Consider the following 19,482-nt stretch of genomic DNA (forward strand, 5'->3'; position numbering starts at 1 on the left):
AGCCAGCATAAAGTGGATCTCAAGACAGATTGAGTTTGAAGTTGGCATTAGGGGAGACTAGGAGAAGGTATGAGGGAGACTAGGAGAAGGTATGAGGGAGACTAGGGGAAGATGTGAGGGAGACTAGGGGAAGATATGAGGGAGACTAGGGGAAGATATGAGGGAGACTAGGGACAAGATATGAGGGAGACTTGGGACAAGATATGAAGGAGACTTGGGACAAGATATGAGGGAGACTAGGGGAAGATATGAGGGAGACTCGGGGAGACATGAGGGACACTCGGGAAAGATGAGGGAGACTAGGAGAGACATGAGGGACACTCGGGGAAGATATGAGGGAGACTAGGGGGAGACATGAGGGAGACTAGGGGAAGATATGAGGGAGATTAGGGGAGACATGAGGGACACTGGGGGACGATGTGATGGGGACTAGGATAGATATGAGGGACACTAGGGGAAGATATAAGGGAGACAAGAGGAAGGCTGCAAGAACTTTTAAAGGAAATTGGGTCTGACTGTATTTGGGGGAGAGGAGGTAGAGAAGTCAGTGCAAAGGCCACTGATCAGGTGGTCTTGATTTTGGTGACTAATACATCCACAAGCTGCTCACATGGATTGGTGGAAGGGAGAGGGGTTTAAAAAAGAAGCAGACTAATTTTTGCAATCCAGGGTGATCCTGGAATACTGAACAATTTGAGCAGATGAGAACAGAATCCAGCAGTAGGTTAAGTGATCCAGTGATAGTGAAACCCTGTTGTCTGCCATTTCCATTATTGTCTATGACTTTTGAACTTGAGGGCACAAAGTTCAGGGTCAAACCAGGAAGAGTGAGCAGTTTGAGGAAGAAGGAATGATTTCTTGAGAGCTGGGCTGTCATTTGGAGGTGAGGGTGCAGTTGAGCCAAGCAGTGGCTGCAGAAATATTGCAGACAAATGAAGTGCCAAATGCTAAATAGTTTGGGTGTTGCAAATGCAGTTGTAAGTGAGTTTGAGAAATGGCATTTTTCAAGGATGGACACGGGACTGAAAGTGGAAAGAATTGTCAGTGGAGGAATAGTGATTGGAAATGGCCTGGTCTGTCATTGACACATTGGTAAGACCACATGAGACAGTACTGCCAATGATGTGTCCCGTGAATATGGATTGGGGGACTTACATGGAAGGACAGATTTAAGGAGGACAGTAGGGCAGAGAAGTCAAGAGGACAGAGAACACAATAAGCGGAGATGGAAGTTACAAATCACTGGGGATGGTTGAGGGAAGAAATCTCAATGGTAATGTTTTTTGATGTGGAAGCTTTGGAAAGAGTGCAGAGGAGATTTACTAGGATGTTGCCTGGTATGGAGGGAAGGTCTTACGAGGAAAGGCTGAGGGACTTGAGGCTGTTTTCATTAGAGAGAAGAAGGTTGAGAGGTGACTTAATTGAAACATATAAAATAATCAGAGGGTTAGATAGGGTGGATAGGGAGAGCCTTTTTCCTAGGATGGTGACAGCGAGCACAAGGGGGCACAGCTTTAAATTGAGGGGTGAAAGAGAAAGGACAGATGTCAGAGGTAGTTTCTTTACTCAGAGAGTAGTAAGGGAATGGAACGCTTTGCCTGCAATGGTAGTAGATTCGCCAACTTCAGGTACATTTAAGTTGTCATTGGATAAGCATATGGACGTACATGGAATAGTGTAGGTTAGATGGGTTTCAGATCGGTATGACAGGTCGGCACAACATCGAGGGCCGAAGGGCCTGTACTGTGCTGTAATGTTCGATGTTCTATGTTCTCTGTTATTGTACTTTGGAGACCTATATCGAATGATGATTTTGAAAGAGAGGTGACGGGGCTGATCTGGTGATCAATGTCACCATGGCTATCTTTGCTGACCAGCGACAGACAGACGATGTAGTTAGGCAGGTGGTCTTATTAGACCCCTCAGCCAGGTTTCTGATCAGATCTTGATGTTGATTCAGCTATTCCCAGGGGCAAGCACCATGCTCACAAGTGAACAGAGAAAGGAGTGATAAGAGGTCGAGTCCATAGAGTCAGCAAAGGTGAGTTGGAGAGGAAGAAGACTGGCACGATTAGCCTAGAGCCAGTTAGATAGATCAGTGGGATGAGACAATTAGGATTGCTGCTTGTAATGAACCAGAATGCTAAGAGGGGCACAGAGGGAGGCAGTGGGCTTACCTAATGATGTTTAGCATGGCACGGTGGCAGGAGAGCAGGATCGAGTCCTGAAGGTTTGGGGTCATATAGTGGAAAGGCAGGGTAACGAAACCAAAGAAGTGGAAGGAAGCACTGCAGTGGCCCAGGAGAGCCAAAGAGAGAAATGGAAATAGATTGTCGGGCTGAAATCCAAAACAGCAGCCCAAACCCACCCAGGAAGGGAGTGGAGGAAAGCTCAAGTTATAGAAACCTGGTTACATTAGAATTCTGATACGTAAAAACCTGATAGGAAAATGAAAGGGGTCCAGAGTCAAACCTGGAGATCATATGGTGAGATAACAATGATATAGATTAGGCAGAGCTTCAATAAACTGACACCAGTGAGCGACTTGAGGTCCAGTTGATATTTTTATACATCAGAGTGATTTTTAACGGGTCTCCACTTAAAAGGCTGGTTAACAGAATTCAGGCTTATGGAATAGGAAGATCAGCGTTACCTTGGATAAAACATTAGCAGAAAGCAGCAAGATGTGGTAAATGGGTGTTTCTGCATCTAGAGTTGGGAACACTGGAGTCTCCCAGGGATCAGCGCTATTGTGAATTAAAAATTATGTGAATACAGCATAAAGTTTCAAGATGTGCCAGTGGCAACAAACTGTGAAGTTGATATCCACCAGGAATGGGGGACATTTGACTACAAGGTGAGGTTGGAAAAGCTGGGTTTGTTCTCCTTAGAGCAGGGAGGTGATAATGTCACACTGGAACTGACAGAATTGATTACCAAAAGTGGGCCTCCGTTTTCAGTTTGTAATCGTTTCAGTCGACCAGCCGAGAGCAGCCAGGTTTGTGATGTGTATTATGAGTAGGAACGACATTGTCACCTCAATCTTGCAGAAAATATAAAGTAAGATCTTGAGCTGCAGGATGACGTTGCTTTACCCGAGGCAGAAGCAACTGGATCACCTTTAAATTTCTCTATTTATTGAAGCCTCTTTAATACAATCATAATGCTCTATATAATGGCACGTATAAAACTCAAAGAGGCCATGCACATTGTACACTGAAATGGCTGCTTGTTCAGTTGTAGTAAAATGTGTTTTTGATGTTTACCTTGAACTCATTAGCCAGCGGAGTGTAGCTTTTTGTTTGCGCTGAGCTATAGGAGTTCCCTTTTCTCTTTCATTTATGGGCTGGGGGAAAAAGAATAAAGCAACGCTGCACCATTCAACCCAGTGTGTCTGTGCGCCAGTCACGTGACCCGCTCCTGTCTATCATCAACAATATGATGTGTTTTTAATGTACAAATTGATTGGTGACACAGTGGGAGAGAATAAAGGAGAACACTTCCCTCTCTTTTGCGTGTCCTTGTATAAAAATTCTTTAGGCTAGACATCATGTGGCCTGTCGTTGAAATCTTTGTCTGTGAAGTAGTTTCTCTGGCTGTTGCCAAGGTCCAACAGTCCGCAGTAGGCAATGGCAACACAGGGAGCTGTTTGTAAAGCATTTCAATGATGAGGATACAGGCAGCTAACATTAAATGTAATTTACTGAGCAGAACTAAAAGCTGCAAACAAGAACGGAATTCTAATCGGCCTTCCAGGCTGTTGCCAGGCGACAAGACAAGCCTTTGAGGGAAAAGTATTAATTTTGTTTTATCCCGCGCAATGGAGAGCCTGGTGATATTCTTAGCCCATTAGTGATAAGGGAAGGTTCTGGACTTAGTGAGCTTTAAAGGAAAGTAAAAGCACAGTTTAGATGACAAATCTGCAGTATTGTATGAGTGAAATGCTAATATGAAAACCATGGTTGCCTAGACACAGCCCTAAGCCTTTCCACTGAGCATGGTAGGTAAATAGCATCTACATACTCTTTGCCCTACTTTCCTATAAGACAAGGCTTCTATTCATGGATAACAACAGCAGCTTTCAGTATGTTATAGAATTATCTCATTCTGCAACCACCTGTAGAGGGGAGGGAAGAGGGAAATTAAAATGGATTATTTTAATAAATGCTGTGACTGCTTTCATATCTACACCGTTAACATTCTTATTATTCCATCATAAGAAGGCAAAATTGTCAAGTTGATGAAGTGGGGCTTCTGTTAGTTGGGTAACTTCAGTCATTGCGCTCACACCCACAAAATATTATTCATTAAATCAAATCACTCCAAAGGTCTAAACACACATTTTTGCCGTTCTGGAGCTCCGTGAACATTCACTTTGACTGAATAAATGAGTTATACACAAATTGAATTTTCAAATGCAGCACTACAAGGGTTGGTCTTCAGTGAAAGCAGGGTTGTTATTAACAGTACTGGAATGGAGAATGACTAAAGTAAGTGAAATATAGTACATTCTTCCCTGCTTCTATAGTCACAAAGCAAGGAACAGAACGTGACAACAAGCACAGTACATGTAAGTGCACAAAATGAGCGGCTAGAAGAGATTAGCTTGGTTGGTCATGTTGGTGACAGTGAGAGAGCATTGCAGCAATGCCTTTCCTGGTCCCTGCAAAGCATGGAATCTGTCAGGAGAGAGGCTACAGAAACTGGGGACCAGTACCGAGGCCAGTAACATTCTGGTAAATTCCTGTCTGACCTCCCAAGGAAATCAAAAGCTACTGTAGTTTGTTGTGGATCTGGGTGGTCCTGCAAACGTGTGGGGCTTAATGTTTATGCTCGTCCTGGCCTGGAAGCTGAGATGGGCAGGCCCTAAAAATAGCACAGCGTTCCTGTGCACCAGTTCCCTGGCTCCAGGCTGCCCCAGGCCATTTTAGCAATGGTATGGCCTCCAGCTTCGAGAGCTCCCCCACCCTGACATCCTTAATTAGCTGCTCTCTGGTCTGGACACTGAGGTGGGGTGGATTACAATGAGTGACTGTTTCCCACACAGTGCAGAGCCACATTCCACCCTGATAGTGGGGTGCACACCAAACGTGGGAGAAATTCTCCTGATATTTTTTCTGTTTTTTTTCTGTCCATTGTGGGTAAACAAAACTGTTATGGTGCAGAGGTTTGGTTCAGTTAAATCATACAGAGACTACAGAAATTAGCCTTTCTTTCAAGAAAAAACAGGAGAGACTCTTAGGCACCGTAATTATTTTTCAGGCTCTCTGAAACATCAACTTGGAGTTTATTTGAACTGCTGTTGCGCTTAAGCAGCAGAAATATTTTTCTTTCACTGGCTGGTCCCAGGTTTTTATTTTTCATGGAAGATTTCCATGTCTTTTCTGCACCTTGTGTTACCTCTGACCCACTGAAATAATGCTACGGCAAACAATTGATTAACCCTGAAGTAGCTCTCAACATTAATTCCATCCAAGCGTCAACCTATCCATCAAAACCTAACTTAGCATCATTAAAGAAGACTCTTCAGAGTTGAATTAACAATCTGAAATATTATGGGGCCCGGACTGATGGAATTATTAATGTAGCAGTCAGGACAAAACCAAACTGGCATTTTAACAATACCATCGAATGCATTTATATAGCTACTTTTAACGAAGTGATTCATTCACATGCAGTCGGAGCAGTAGGGCTTAAGGAGGCCTTCGAAGAGGATCAGGGCTGTGGCTTAGAATGGAGATTAGCTGGGTGGAAGGATAACTAGTGAAAGGTGTCTACTGACAGTGAAAGAGATTGCGTGCAGTGGGCCAGCCCTTGGCAGTACAGAAGGTATGAGAAAGGTGAACGCAGTTGTTCAGAGCTGACTTGTAACATGTCAATCCTGCTCCAAAACTCAATACAATCACAGCTAGACTCCAGTTTCAATTCCGCTTTCTTGCTTGATTCCCCTTTCGTTTGATTCCCTGAGAGACCAAAAATCCGTCCCGACTCATTCTTAAGTAATTAACAAAGGAATACCCACAACTTTCAGAGGTGGAGAATTCCAGAAGATTCACAGCCCTTTGAGTGAAACATTTTCCCCTCATCTTCATCCTAAATGATTGTCCCCTTATCCTGACACCTCGTGCCTGTGTTTTACATTTCCTGACCACCAGAGACAGCCCCCTCATGTCTATCAAGCCCTTTCAGAAGCTTGTGGGTGTCAATGACATCACCTGTCATCCTTGGAAACTGTGGGGAAATAGAGACCCAGTTTACTCAAGCTCTCATCGCCAGAGAGCTGCCATACCACAGGGACTCACTCAGGGAGCCTTCACTGTATTGCCTACAATACTGTAAGACTAAAATGGATTGAAGAGTTTTAGTACAGCCCCTATGGTCATAGAGGGAGTTAAACTGCGGGTGACTAGGTAAAGAGAAAGATGTGAGGTTAGCAGGAGATTGTGAGAGTTAGGGGACATTCAGAATTAGTTAGGGATAATTTTTCTTCTGCGCTGTGACGTGTCATTTATATTCAGTGGATTCAGTCATCTAGAAGGAGCAGATACCCAATTGTACAGAGGAATAGAAGCCAGTGTGGTAATATGTGGAGAGTTAGTCTCTGGACAGTGGTTCAAAGGAAAAGCTTTTTAATGAATAATGTAATTTGGGATGGCATCTAGGTCCAACTGTACAGAGATCATGGACAAAGGCAGCGCTGAGCCAGTCGCAGCAGAAATGTGTTCAGTTCAGCCTGTGATGTTGATGGAGAGTGAGCTGACCAGAGGCATGGGATTTGCACTGAACCTACAGTCAGTCATAATGCAGTTATGAGTGAGATGTGTGAGGGTGGCTCAAGCATTTTCTGCCCTGTTCGGAATCAGTTAGCCCCTGTTGGTAACCTGACACCAACTGAGGACAGGGTCATGTTTAGCTCCGTCACTGCACCCTAACCATGTGTACAAAAACCCCCTGCTTTTTTTCACCTTGTCTAGGCTAAGATCTGATTGGCAGGATATCAGAGCAGTCCCATACACAGACTGGAGTTCATGTATCCTGACAAGAAGGGATAAGGGAAGTTGTTGGTCACTCACAATAACTTCACCCCCGAGGACTGTTCTGTGTTTTGTGACTAAAAGCAGTAAGGCTGTAGTGGACGGGAGGGATACAGTATAAGGGGTGGCCATTATCAGAAACACTGGGCTCGATTGTACATACATATAGTGGCCAGGTATATTTTCAGCATGGGTATTATAAAATATGCGAGGTACCCTACTGACCCTGTTATGCACAGCTCATCCCCACTCCCAACATTCGCTGCATGCAGTAAACCAGTGGAGATCAGTCAGTCTTCTCAACTAATCTGTTGGTTAGACTCATATGCTGGCCACATTTTGGCTCATAACTCTTGACAGCAGGACTTCTTCCTATTGAACAGCAGTAATCCCAACCTCAGCCAATTTAAGAGTTAGTAGGAACTGCAGATTCTGGAGAATCTGAGGTCACAAGGTGTAGAGCTGGATGAACACAGCAGGCCAAGCAGCATCAGAGGAGCAGGAAATCTGACGTTTCAGACCTAGACCCTTCTTCAGAGAAAAAAAATAAATAATTTTTTCCCCTTGAAGAAAGGTCTAGACCCGAAATGTCAGCCTTCCTGCTCCTCTGATGCTGCTTGGCCTGCTGTGTTCATCCAGCTCTACACCTTGTGATCTCAGCCAATTTAACCCCCTCCCAGCCTGCAGGGACGACCTAGCCAACATAGAAAGGTAAGCAGACCAGCCTATGTGAAAGGTGCCCCCTACCAAATAAAGACCCTTCTCAACATACCCTGGATACTCAAGTCTGAGGCTGAACCCACTGTGGCTTCCTAACATAGCAACTTACCTGAATACCTGCAGTGTCAGGCAATGGATTTTTATGATTCAAATTCAGATTGAATCAGATCAAATTCAGATTAAATTGAATCATAAACGATAAAGGAAACAAGCAACGTAGGGAGCAGTGAGAAATCTCTCAATGGTTTTAGTAGAAAGGAGACCAATTCTGAGTGGCAGCGTAAAAATAACGGGTGAGAGATGTGTTTCATAGAGCAGATGCCCAGTGGGCACTGAAGCCAAGAGACTTCTGTTGTGTAACTAGCTGTGATTGGCAAAAAGGCTGACGTACAAGAAAATGGTTTCCTCAAAGAAGGGAGCACATGACGGGAGACCTGTAGCCCTCTGTGGAGGTAATAGAGAAGTTTCTCAAGACTGAGGAGAGTTTACTGAGAAAATAAACTGCCATGGATTATTTTCCTCCAGGCATTGAATCTGTGACACCTGGGCACAAGTTTAAGACAATAATAAAAGAATTGTTGGCGAATTTAAGGGAAAACAGGCCGTACACATGGGATGCTAGGAATGGCAAACGCCCTGCCCAGCTATTGGTCAGGCAGAGTCTATGAATACCCCTTGAAGGTACGTTAAACGTGATGCAAAATTATTTTTACCATAGTTTTCAAAAAGGGACTTCATAGAATCGAGGGGCGTGATTTTTCTGACCCTGAAGATGACGAGAAGGGCAAATAATTGAGAAGGTTGGCTCTGGAGGGGTAGCCATGCTGCATCTTTTCAGCAGTTGAGTTCAGAGACCTCCTTAACCTGCTGGCAATAAGGACCCTAGATTAGCAACTAGTTGAAGGCCTCAACCCACCAATGGCCTTCTCAGAAGGTTGGAATTTTGACTGTTTTCCCAAACCTGGGCAATGTGGTAACTGCCTGCTGGCTTAGTGAGTGGGTGGGGTGGTGGGGGTGGGGGGGAAAGGGTCTCCATTTGCCCCAATATGGCCACTGAAAGCCACCCTCTGTATGTTTGCCTCCAACACCCAAGATGCCCCTCTTCCTAACCCATCCTTACTATCTCAGCAGTGCAGGTCTTCATGGCTCCTCAGATTGAGCCTTCATCAATGCTCCTCAATCTTCCTGAGACTGCCAGGCTTGGATTGGCCAGCAGAGTGGAGGTTTTTTTTCCCATCCTTATTGCATGAAAAGCTGTCTGGACGTCACTTAAGCATCTGATTGATTCTCGATCCAGTCAACTCTCTCGCTGGTGAAGGTGGGCGGTCGGTCTCCCCTGAAGTCACCCTGTCCCTGCACAGTGCACAGGGCAGGAAACCACGGCTATAGAATGGCCACAGCACTGACGAAGACCATTCACCCACTGTTATTGTCCTTACCGTCCTAGGGATCAACTCACCAAATGCCATTGACCACCTTCTCCCTACGGCCCTCTTCCCTTTTCGGAGTATAATCCAAGTCCTTCTCAAAAGTCACGATTGAACCTGCTTCCACTGCACTCTCATGCAGTACGTTCCAACTGTCACCCACTGTATATAAAAATGCTTTCGCTTGTGTTGACATTCTTCCTTTTTCCGACTCCCTTAAATCTGTGTCCTCCAGTTTTTTATCCTTCCACCAGTGGGAACAGTTCCTCCCTATCTACACTGTCCAGGCTTCTCATCAGTTGGAGCACCTCTCTCAATCAAATTGTATCATTATGTGATCGGAATAAATTTGCAGCACAATGGGTAAAGGTGTTAGGGTGGGATTAGCTGATCTACCCTTGCGGAGAATAGGTTTGGTCACAAGGGGGGCTGAATGAGCTCCGTTCTGTGCTCTAACCATTCTGTGGTTGTGGTATTTAAAAGGAATTGGGCTGGAGGTAGAGAAAGAAATATCATAAGGTAAGAGGGAGTGAAGAAGTGAATGGGACAGTGCGGATAGTTCACGCTGAGCCTGTTACATTGCCGTACTGTGCTATGATTCTGCATTGTGGTTTATGACATTTAAGATGACATAGGATGTTTCACTCCACATTTATTTATTTAAATTGGTTTAATTGGGAGACGTCAGAGATTCTTGGGTGGACCTGCTTTTGGTGGTGTCCTGGTATGTTACTGGGACTTAACAGTAACGTAGTGTTAATCAGTTGAGTAACTGGATCTTCAAGTGGAATCTGCTTATTTTCACTGCTGTCTTGGTGGATTGGGCACAGAGTTCAGGACTGGCATTACCCTTTGATGAGAGTCATGTACAAAGAGTGTTCTGTGGTAGCTGTGATTTTGGTTGAGCTTTAAGACCCAAGAGGTTTGTGAGAGGGTATGATGCGCCTATCGTCAATTTAAATTGGAGGAATTAGATTTTAATCAGCATTATATGAAGTTCTTTTCCAACATATCCAGAGGATGTTTGAAAACGTCTGCCGCATGTCACTGAGATTATGACATTCTTTTGAAGTCCAACGTTTGGCGTCTTTCTTGCTTTCAGGACCTGGGCGCACCGACGAAGAGCGAAGTGATGATCGCCATCGCCATCGCGAGGAACGTCTCATCGCCCGTGAGCAGGAGAAGCTGTTGAGGTGAGTTAGCCAGAATCATGGAGGGGGTTCTCAATGCCTGGTTTCAGCACTTTCCCTAGAAACAGTGCCCCTGGATGTTTGGCTCAGCCAGGTGGGTACAGCCAAGACATAACTGAGTCAGGGGGCCTGACTATTGGCAAACACCAATAGAAGACCCACCACAAGTTTCTCAAGGGCACAAACACTCCCTGTAGATTTTCTGGCTGATATTGTGATATTAATAGAGTAATAGTTCTTTTTTATATTATGCAGCTTTTCTAAATGTGACACCTCACCATGACCCGTATCCCACCTTATTCAGTTGACAATGCCCCAATTATGTAACCTCCATATTACACTCGGCTTGAATCAGGCATTGATGGAGAATGGTCCCTTCTTCAAGACTTAGGCACAAAATGCAGTAGTTATCTAGTCCTGAGAGAGCCATGCACTGTTGGAGAGGTTTTTTTTCAAATGAGACTTTAAATCCAAGGCTTAATGTCAGCTTGGGTTGCCCTTTTGAAGAACGGAAGGGCATCAGGAGCCCAGGCCAAGTCTTCTTTCTTGACCAGCATCACCAAGTTGTTTATCATCCTTCCTCTTGTGGCATCTTTCTGTGCAGAAGATTGAGTATGCTTTAGAAAGGCCTCATTGGCTGGGAAGCACCAAGCTTAAATGTCGTATAAGTATAAGCTCTAACTCTCATTCATCTCAAGTAATGTTACAGAATATCAACTCATCACACTTTACATAAAAGGAAGTGACTTTGGAGAAGTAAATCTCACAAATTGGTTGAGTTGATGTAATGTCTTGTAGGAATTATAGAGTGACCAGCCCAACAATGACCTCAGTCTAAAGTAACAATCTTTTTTCCCTTAAAAGTAACAATCAGGCCCTTTCACTGCCTTGGAAAAGTGTTGTGCTAAATGAAAAGTGCTCTCATTAATTCTGTTACTCGAAGATCTACAAGTGTTATTATGTTTAAGTGATCCAAGACAAACAGTTTGAAAAAGCTACGATATGCACACTGGAGGGATTATTCTTATTACACTTCCCACTGCCTCCCTGGAGGGAATGTTTCTCCTTCGTTATTTTCTTTTGACTTGTTGTCCATCCTGCGTGTGTCTGCTCCCATAAAGACTCTGGGGACAAGGACGAGACACAACAACGTCTTGGTCTACACCAGCCGCAGTCAATGAGACAGGCTAGGGTTGAGCAGAATTGCAAGGATACAGCTGCACTATCTGAAGCTGGCACAGGTTCAAGATGGCAGAGCTGCTACAGAAGCACAAAGGGCCCTTTTATCGGATTTTTGTTATTTAATCCCAACTTACAGCAGTTGTTATTTCTTCTCCCCCTATCTGTCAGTTGAATTACCGTTTGAAACTTATGTTTTTAGATATCCTTTTACATTAACTTCCCCTTTTAAGCTCCTTTTAATAAAAGCGTTTTATGATGTGGTATGAAAAGTTGCAGAAATCCTGACGTATTTTCGTACATGCCGTGGACAGGAACCTAAAAGGGTTAAGGCTTGTTTGTAAATATAGCGAGCGTTGGATAAATAGTCTGGTGCTAGATTGCTCACTTTTATTGCTACCCTTTTGTTCCACTGATTCCTTTCCAGTTTCATGTTTAAGAATATGAGGCAAAGACTTGCATTTGTGCAGCACCTTTCAGAACCTCAGGGCATTCCGAAGTGCTTTTCAGCCAATTAAGTAACATTTGAAGTGCAGCTATTGGTGTAATAGAGGAAACATGACAGCGAATCAGCTTCCACCAAACTGTCTCCAACAGTAGTGTGATAGTGATCAGGTAACCTCTGCCTCTGATGTTGCTTAAGGACTAGATATGGGTTGGGACACTTCTTCCTTGAATCCTAGGGATCTTTCTGAGGGGGCGGCGAAAGTGTCAGTTTCAATGCCTCACTTTAAAGACAGGCAGAGTAGCACTCCTTCAATACTGCACTGGAGTATCAGCTTGGATTTTGTACACAGGTTTTCTTGAGCGTGTCTTAAACCCTCAGCTTTCTGAATCAGAGGTGAGGCTGCTGTCCAAACCTGCCACTTTACACGGGCACATCTGCATGTTTCGTGTTTTGAATTGGTCACTCCTTGTCACCCAGTCTTTGGCCATGGCATTGTTGGTTGGAGCCCGGTTGGGACTGGGTACTTGGTGGTAATCACTTGCTGTGAGTGAATTCATGCTGTTTCACAGCAGGAAAATCACAACTGGGCACTGTGCATTGTGGAAACCTTGTCAGAACAGGCGTGTCGTATTACGTTATCTGCTCCCACCAGCAGCTGGAGAGTATAAATAGGATGAATGAGGAATGCTGATAGGATACAGATTATCTGTGTCTGTGACATTTAACAATAGCGAGTGCACAGCAACGTTTTGAACATGGAATTCACTTCACAATGACCATTAATCTGTCAGTAACTTCCCGCTCCGTGCAATTATTGGAATTGTTCATTTGGAAGTTTTCAAACCAAAGACTGATGAATGTTTTTGTGAAATATGAGGTGCATTTGAGTTCAGTGGCATTGAGTACACAAGTGAAAATGGCCTCCATATTTTGCAAATATTGTGAAGTCTTTTTGAAGCTCGCAAATTGTAAAGAGCCTGCTTTGCGATGCTAGAAAGCTTCCCTGCAACATGAGGTCATTGGGAGTTGGTGCACAACTGCTGTCAGTGCCACTTCAAGATTTGGCTCACGTGGAAATCAGCATTTCTTGCAATAGGGAAGGCAGCTCCCTAATTGTGCACATATGTCTGTGTGAATATGTATATGTGCATATGTGTTTGTGTGCTTGTGTGTCTTTGCCTCTGTGTGTGCACCTGTTTATGCATGTCTGTATGTGTGTGTGCATGCGTGTGTGCATTTGTCCATGACTGTACCTTTGGTTGCATCTCTGTGCATGAGTATCCACACACGCATCTGTGTGCGTGTGTGTGAATGTGTGTTTGTGTCCTATGCGTGTGTGTGTGTGTGTGTGTGCGCGCGCATGCGCGCGCACGGGCAAGCAGTGGGAGACCCCGTCTACCAGAGCAACCAAATTCCCTCGAAACTTATTCCCAATTATCACCAGGCACATCAAGGGGGAACTGCTTGGGGTGGAAGTGAGGGTGTGGCTGTGGGATCCATCTGAGCAATTACACCTCTAACTTGGCTGTGCAGTTTAAGAGTCTTTCTGTTCCTCCCTCTTGTGTCATCCCAATATGTGTCTTCTGTGTATCTTCTTGTTTCCGATATTTAGTTTCTGTTTGCTGCCCCTCCCCAGCATATATCCTTGCAGCTTTGAGTAAAGGGGATAGGGACAGTGCCAGATCTGGCGACTGGGCATGTTCCATTCTGTTAGTTAATTGACAACATTCCAATCTTGACCTTGTTCCTGATGGAACCTGAATCCTGCAGCTCCAGTTCTCTCGGTTGTGCCTGCTCCATCTTATAGAAAAATAGCTTTTAGCTTTCACTTAGAAACACAGGACAATGGAAGTGGGCATGTCAGGGGATTTGCCTTTAGAGAGGAAAGATCTGTTTTTTTAAAAGATACCTTTTTATGGCTTTCTTTTCATTTGTCTGTGTTGAAAGGTTTCTGAAACAACTAACTAGAGACCTGGTATTGGCAGATCTCCTGTGAACTTGTTTGCTTGTCTTTTGTTAGTGGAATGCAGAGTGAGCATGTGCAGGGAGACAGGCCCTATTCACTCCTTTCCACTGAGGTGCAGAACTGTTATACAGTTAAGTGATTTATACTTTCCTGTCCTTCTGCCTCCACAGATAAGTTGAAGATGAAAGCTAAAGATGTTTGTTCTACAAAGTGCTTTCAAATTTCACTCTCCCAGCTCCCTCACAGTACTTACAAAAAAAACTTAGATGCATTTACATAAAAGATAACAGGCCTGCGAATCCAAGTATTTCCATTTTAAACCATAGAAATTTGTGAGTTGCTGCAAAGGTCAGGACATTTTAGAAGTCTGTCCCTCGACATCCTGTTTTCTCTCCCGCTGTTTCTTGAACGGAACAGCGAGAGCACTCATGAGTGTTTGGTTATGGGAGCTGACCTGCTGTCCCCAAATTTAGTCTTTGCATTTTTAATCTTCACTTCGCGTCAGACAAGGCATTTGGACACATTGCGGTCAAGCAAGCAGTCAAGGAAGATAACATCCTTCATTACCTAACCCTGTCCACAACATGCTCTGTTCCTATCCCCCTCCAGTGAGCTGCCATTGATTTTCTTTAAAGAGGCTCAGACATACCTTGGACTGTGATAAAGAAAATCAGAAGGCCCTACCTCTGCATTCCAGCCCATGTATTACAGTACACAGTGCTTCAGGTTCTCTGCCTATCTCCCTTCCTCTCCACCCAGACCACTGAGAAAATATTTTCCTTGAGATATGGCTCAATTATAACTCTTAGTCTGGTTGTGCTTGAATGAAAGGTATTCAAATTCCTCTAATATATACCAGAGCAACAAGTCAATGTCGGACTAATATCTGACATGCCCTGCAGTCAGCTTTATAATAGTCATGACAGGTTCACAGATCTCCGGGATGATATTAATGTCCAGAAGCAGCTCCCTCTGCATCCTCTCCCCTCGGCTACAGAAAACCACCTCAGCAGTATAATGTGTGTATGTTTTCCAAATGAAAGCGCAAGGATTATAAGCAGAATACGTCATGATTGTTTTGCTGCTGATGGATTTTTCTAAATTTCCTCTGGGATTTTTGATCATAACTCATTCATCACCTTGTCAGTCGAAAATTTATTCAATCAGCGTCTCTCAGTAATTAAAGCATTGCCATCTTAGGACCTCTGTGCATCTTGCTTTTGCAGGAAATTGTACACGTACATAGGCGTTCTAACAGAATGCAGCAGTTTATTTCTTTGCGTGAAACTGTTTAATCTTAAATTGGCTGTTTTTCTTCTCCAAATGCAGAGAGAGTAAGGAGTTGGCAGATTTTGCCCGGTTACATCCTCCAGGCTGCAGCACTGGTAGTCTGAACTCTAACCTGATGGTCATGGGAGGGCCAGCTCTGGCTGGAGCTGGTCGCTGGTCTGCTGATCCCACCTCACACTTAGCGTCTCATCCCTGGCTTCCTCGGACTGGAAGTCCCTCCATGTGGCTGACAGGTCATCCATACGGTCAGTACAACTGTGGAAATGGAACTGTCACAAATTCTGTTGCGGATTGAAACATTGGAGTAGGACTTAACCTACAGTGTGCAGCATAGGAACAGGCCATTCAGCCCAATGTGCCCACCCTTACCCTCTGCTGGTACATCCTTCATCATCTAACCCTGTCCACAACATGCTCTGTTGCTATCCCCCCTCGTTTACTTCTCTTTGAAGGCGTCTCTGACAGGTGCCTCAGATAATCCAACATCCACTTGCTCATCACTCCTTGGATTAAGATGTTCCCCCTCTGTTTGTTATAGGATTTATTTGTGATGATTAGATATTCATGACTCCCTCATTGTCATACACCCTGCAAGCAGAAACCCCTTCTCAACGCCTACTCCTTTGAAGCCCTTTGTAAGTTTAAAGGTATCTTTGAAGGCGAGAGAGACTCAGTCTGTTCTTTCTCTCTTCAGTCTGTGTGAACAGTGTGAAACGGCTGACAGAAAGTTGGAAGCTCCCATGTCCCATTTTTCCTTTCAGTGGCCAAGATCAGGCTCCAAATTGCCGATTTTACATTGTCCTAAATAAATTACAGTTGACCTCTAAATGCTGCCTTCATGATCAGTATAACCTCCTGTGAATGTGCAGATTGGAGACGGAACTTGGATATGAAAGGTATATATTAGAGCAATTGAACAAGTGTATACACTGGAACGAAAAAAACAAATTTCCAACCAGCCTGTTCAGAACTTCTGAACAGGTGTGACTTGAACCTGGTCCTCCTGGCTCATAAGTGGGACATTACCACTGCTCCACAAGAGACCCGTAAATATGTACAGATACTTTACAGCTGCTATGAGTGAGAACTGAAACAGAAGCTTTACTCTCAGTTTCTGAGATAACAAGGTGTAGAGCTGGATGAACACAGCAGGCCAAGCAGCATCAGAGGAGCAGGAAAGCTGAGGTTTCGAGCCCGGACCCTTCTTCATTTCTCTGAAGAAGGGTCTATGCCTGAAATGTCAGCTTTCCTGCTCCTCTGATGCTGCTTGGCCTGCTGTGTTCATCCAGCTCTACACCTTGTTATCTCAGATTCTCCAGCACCTGCAGTTCCTACTATCTCTCACTCTTGGTTACTATTGTGATTGTTCTTGACTTCCCTCACTCACTCACACATAGTTGATTCATGGTATCAGCAGTGCTGGAACTATGAGCCTGGATCTTTGGAGCTTCAGTAGCTCAGTCAGTAGCATATCAGACTTTTAACCTGAGGGTCGATGGTCCAAGTCCCATGGCTGTGTGCTGTTTTGAGCTCAGTTTGCTGTCAATGACAATTAAACATTTTGATGACTTCCCTACCTCTGAGGCAGGAGGCCTAGGTTCAAGCCCACCTTGCTTCAAAGGTGTTTACTAACATCTCCAAGCTGGTTAATTAGAAAATATTTGTTGGCCTGACAGTTAGATCTGGAACGTTCACCCACATTCCTAATACTTTTTAGCACATTATCCCAGCTTTCCCGATCCTGATGGTGGAAGCTGTCGGTAATTTCCCCAGACACAGCCTCTGAACTGCCTGAATCCACGAGCAGACAGCTCATTGCTGAGCAGTCTCACTGGACTAGGCAACTCTCCTGGCAGCTGAGGGACCACCTCAGCACAGAAACACTCTCAAATAAGTATCATTAACAGTTCAGGGGAGACCGAAGGGCCAGAGGCAGAATCCCTTCAGCGGATCACTGGGGCTGAAGGTAGGAAAACAATGCAAATACCCCCTATATCTCTTCGTTCTTCATCCAATGCTGTGTTCACTCAGAGCACCAGATTATATCTAAGGCAGAGAGTTCTTGAAGGATCTAGCTGGGCCAGGTAAAGAGTCTCGTCAGTGATTAGGCATGGATGATAGATGCTGGTTCAACCAATGACACCCACATCCTGTGAATGAACTGACTGCACCTCTTAGAATCTCTACAGAGTGGAAGAAGGCCATTTGGCCCATCGAGCCCTTACTGACTGTCCAAACAGCATCCCACCCAGACCCATCTTCCTACCCTGTTCCTGAAACCCTGCATTTCCCCTCTAGCTAATCCACCTAGCCTGCACATCCCTCAACAAAATGGGAAGTTTAGCACAGGCAGTCCACCCAACCTGCACATCTTTGGAGTGTGTGAGGAAACCAGAGCACCTGGAAGAAACTCCCAGACAGACAGAGGGGGAATGTGCAAACTCCACACAGACAGTTGCCAGAGGATGGAATTGAATCCAGGTCCCTGGCGCTGTGAGGCAGCAGTGCTAACCGCTGAGCCACTATGCACTGTTCAGCCAAGTGTTCATAAAATCCTTGTGGAGGGATCATTTTCCATTTATAGTTGAACTGAACTTGATGTTCACTGGTGAGAGTAGCTATGTGCAATTCCACTGCAAATACATGACACCCTTCACAACCAACGCTGTCCTCGCCAGCCAACGCTGTCCTCGCCAGCCAACGCTGTCCTCGCCAGCCAACGCTGTCCTCGCCAGCCAACGCTGTCCTCGCCAGCCAACGCTGTCCTCGCCAGCCAACGCTGTCCTCCCCAGCCAACGCTACCCTCACTACCCTGTCTTCACACTGAAACTTCCTAGTTCCTGGCCACGTTCCTTGTTGAGCCTGTTTTCAGCTCAGTGAATCAGAACCTTGTTTTTCTCTTCGCTATCCGTGATTCCATTTGATAACACTTCAATAAGTGTTACTTTATCATTAGTCACACTTTAGTAATTGGAATGAGACATGATTATTTCAGACCGTCTTCACATCCATTTTGTTCTGTTGCTTCCTGCAGGTCTGACTCATCCGTCTTTACACCAGGGAATGCCCCCTGGCTTTCACCCCAGTATTCCCGGCTCAATCCCCTCAACGTACCAGTTTGCAAGAGACCCGCAGTCTGGCCAGCTGGTGGTGATCCCGACGGAGCATTTACCACACTTTGGTATGTTAGAAAAGAATGGGCCAGACTGTCCCTGTCTGTGTGTATTAACCTGCAGTGTCCTAGCTCCCTCTTGGAGGGTGAGGTTAAAAACGATCTCAAGTGACGGCTGATTGATGCACTAACTGTTGGTATTGGCCAGTTCAGACAGTGACACGTTACTGCAAGCCTCAGCTGACTATGCAGCACCTGAATTGGGCAGCTAGAGTATGAAAGTACTACTGTAGCTGTGAGCAAGAGGTAGATGGCCCTGCTGCAGTTGTTGGGGAAGCTTTGAGTATTGGAATGGAGCCGTCAGACCGTGCTGCCTGACGGCCAGGGTTAAGAGCACACACTAGGTCAGTGTCCACTGCCTTTGGGTTGGAGAGGGCCCAGGGGATGCTGCTGAAACCCAGTGATCAGAGAGCTGTTCAGTTGAGGATGGTGATGATTCATTTAGCCCCTGTGCCTACATGAGAGCACCAGATGATCTGCTGACAACTTTGTGTGGGCTTTGACTCTCACTCAGTTGTCCATAGGCCAACCAGCTGCTGTCCAGCTTGGGAGGGAGGGGAGGAGAGAATGGTATCTTCAGGATGGAATTGGTTCTAAAACCAAACAAAGAACAGCAGATGCTGGGAACCTGAAACAGAACAGAAATTGCTGGAGAAACTCAGCAGGTCCGACGGCACCTGTGGAGGGAAAGCAGAGTTAACATTTTAGTGACTCTTCTTCAGAACAGTGTTCAGGATTGTGAAGAAGGATCCCTTGACTCTGCTATCTCCCCATGGAATCTGCCAGGCCCGTTGAGTTTCACCAGCGATTTCTGTTTTTGGTTTGAAAGCAGCAGGCCTGCTTCTGGGAAGTCAGGACGCAAGTGACCTCACTGCAGGCAAACGGGATAATCCTGCAGCTGGTCAGATCCTCCAGAATTCCAGGGAGCTGCCACCGACAGCTTGGGACCTGGAGCATTCCAATGTGGTTGTGGGATTGGAGCTTTTCCCACTGGCCTGTGAGGGCAGTGTATTCTGAGCTGGAAAATGGACCAGTGATGTGTTCGACTGAAGTTCC

General features: G+C 45.1%; 1 protein-coding gene across 12 annotated transcripts in view; it reads left to right on the plus strand.

Moving 5' to 3' along the window:
• tnrc18 (trinucleotide repeat containing 18) overlaps nt 1–19,482 on the plus strand; it is a 182,453-nt gene that overhangs the window by 89,034 nt on the left and 73,937 nt on the right. For all 12 annotated transcript variants that reach the window (XM_048551911.2, XM_048551910.2, XM_048551917.2 and 9 more), the window contains 3 exons: nt 10,284–10,374; nt 15,294–15,499; nt 18,289–18,435. In XM_048551911.2, coding sequence (XP_048407868.2) covers nt 10,284–10,374; nt 15,294–15,499; nt 18,289–18,435 — 444 coding nt within the window. The remainder of the gene's footprint in view (nt 1–10,283; nt 10,375–15,293; nt 15,500–18,288; nt 18,436–19,482) is intronic.

Source organism: Stegostoma tigrinum, chromosome 23 (assembly GCF_030684315.1).
Source record: "Stegostoma tigrinum isolate sSteTig4 chromosome 23, sSteTig4.hap1, whole genome shotgun sequence".
NCBI lineage: Eukaryota > Metazoa > Chordata > Chondrichthyes > Orectolobiformes > Stegostomatidae > Stegostoma > Stegostoma tigrinum.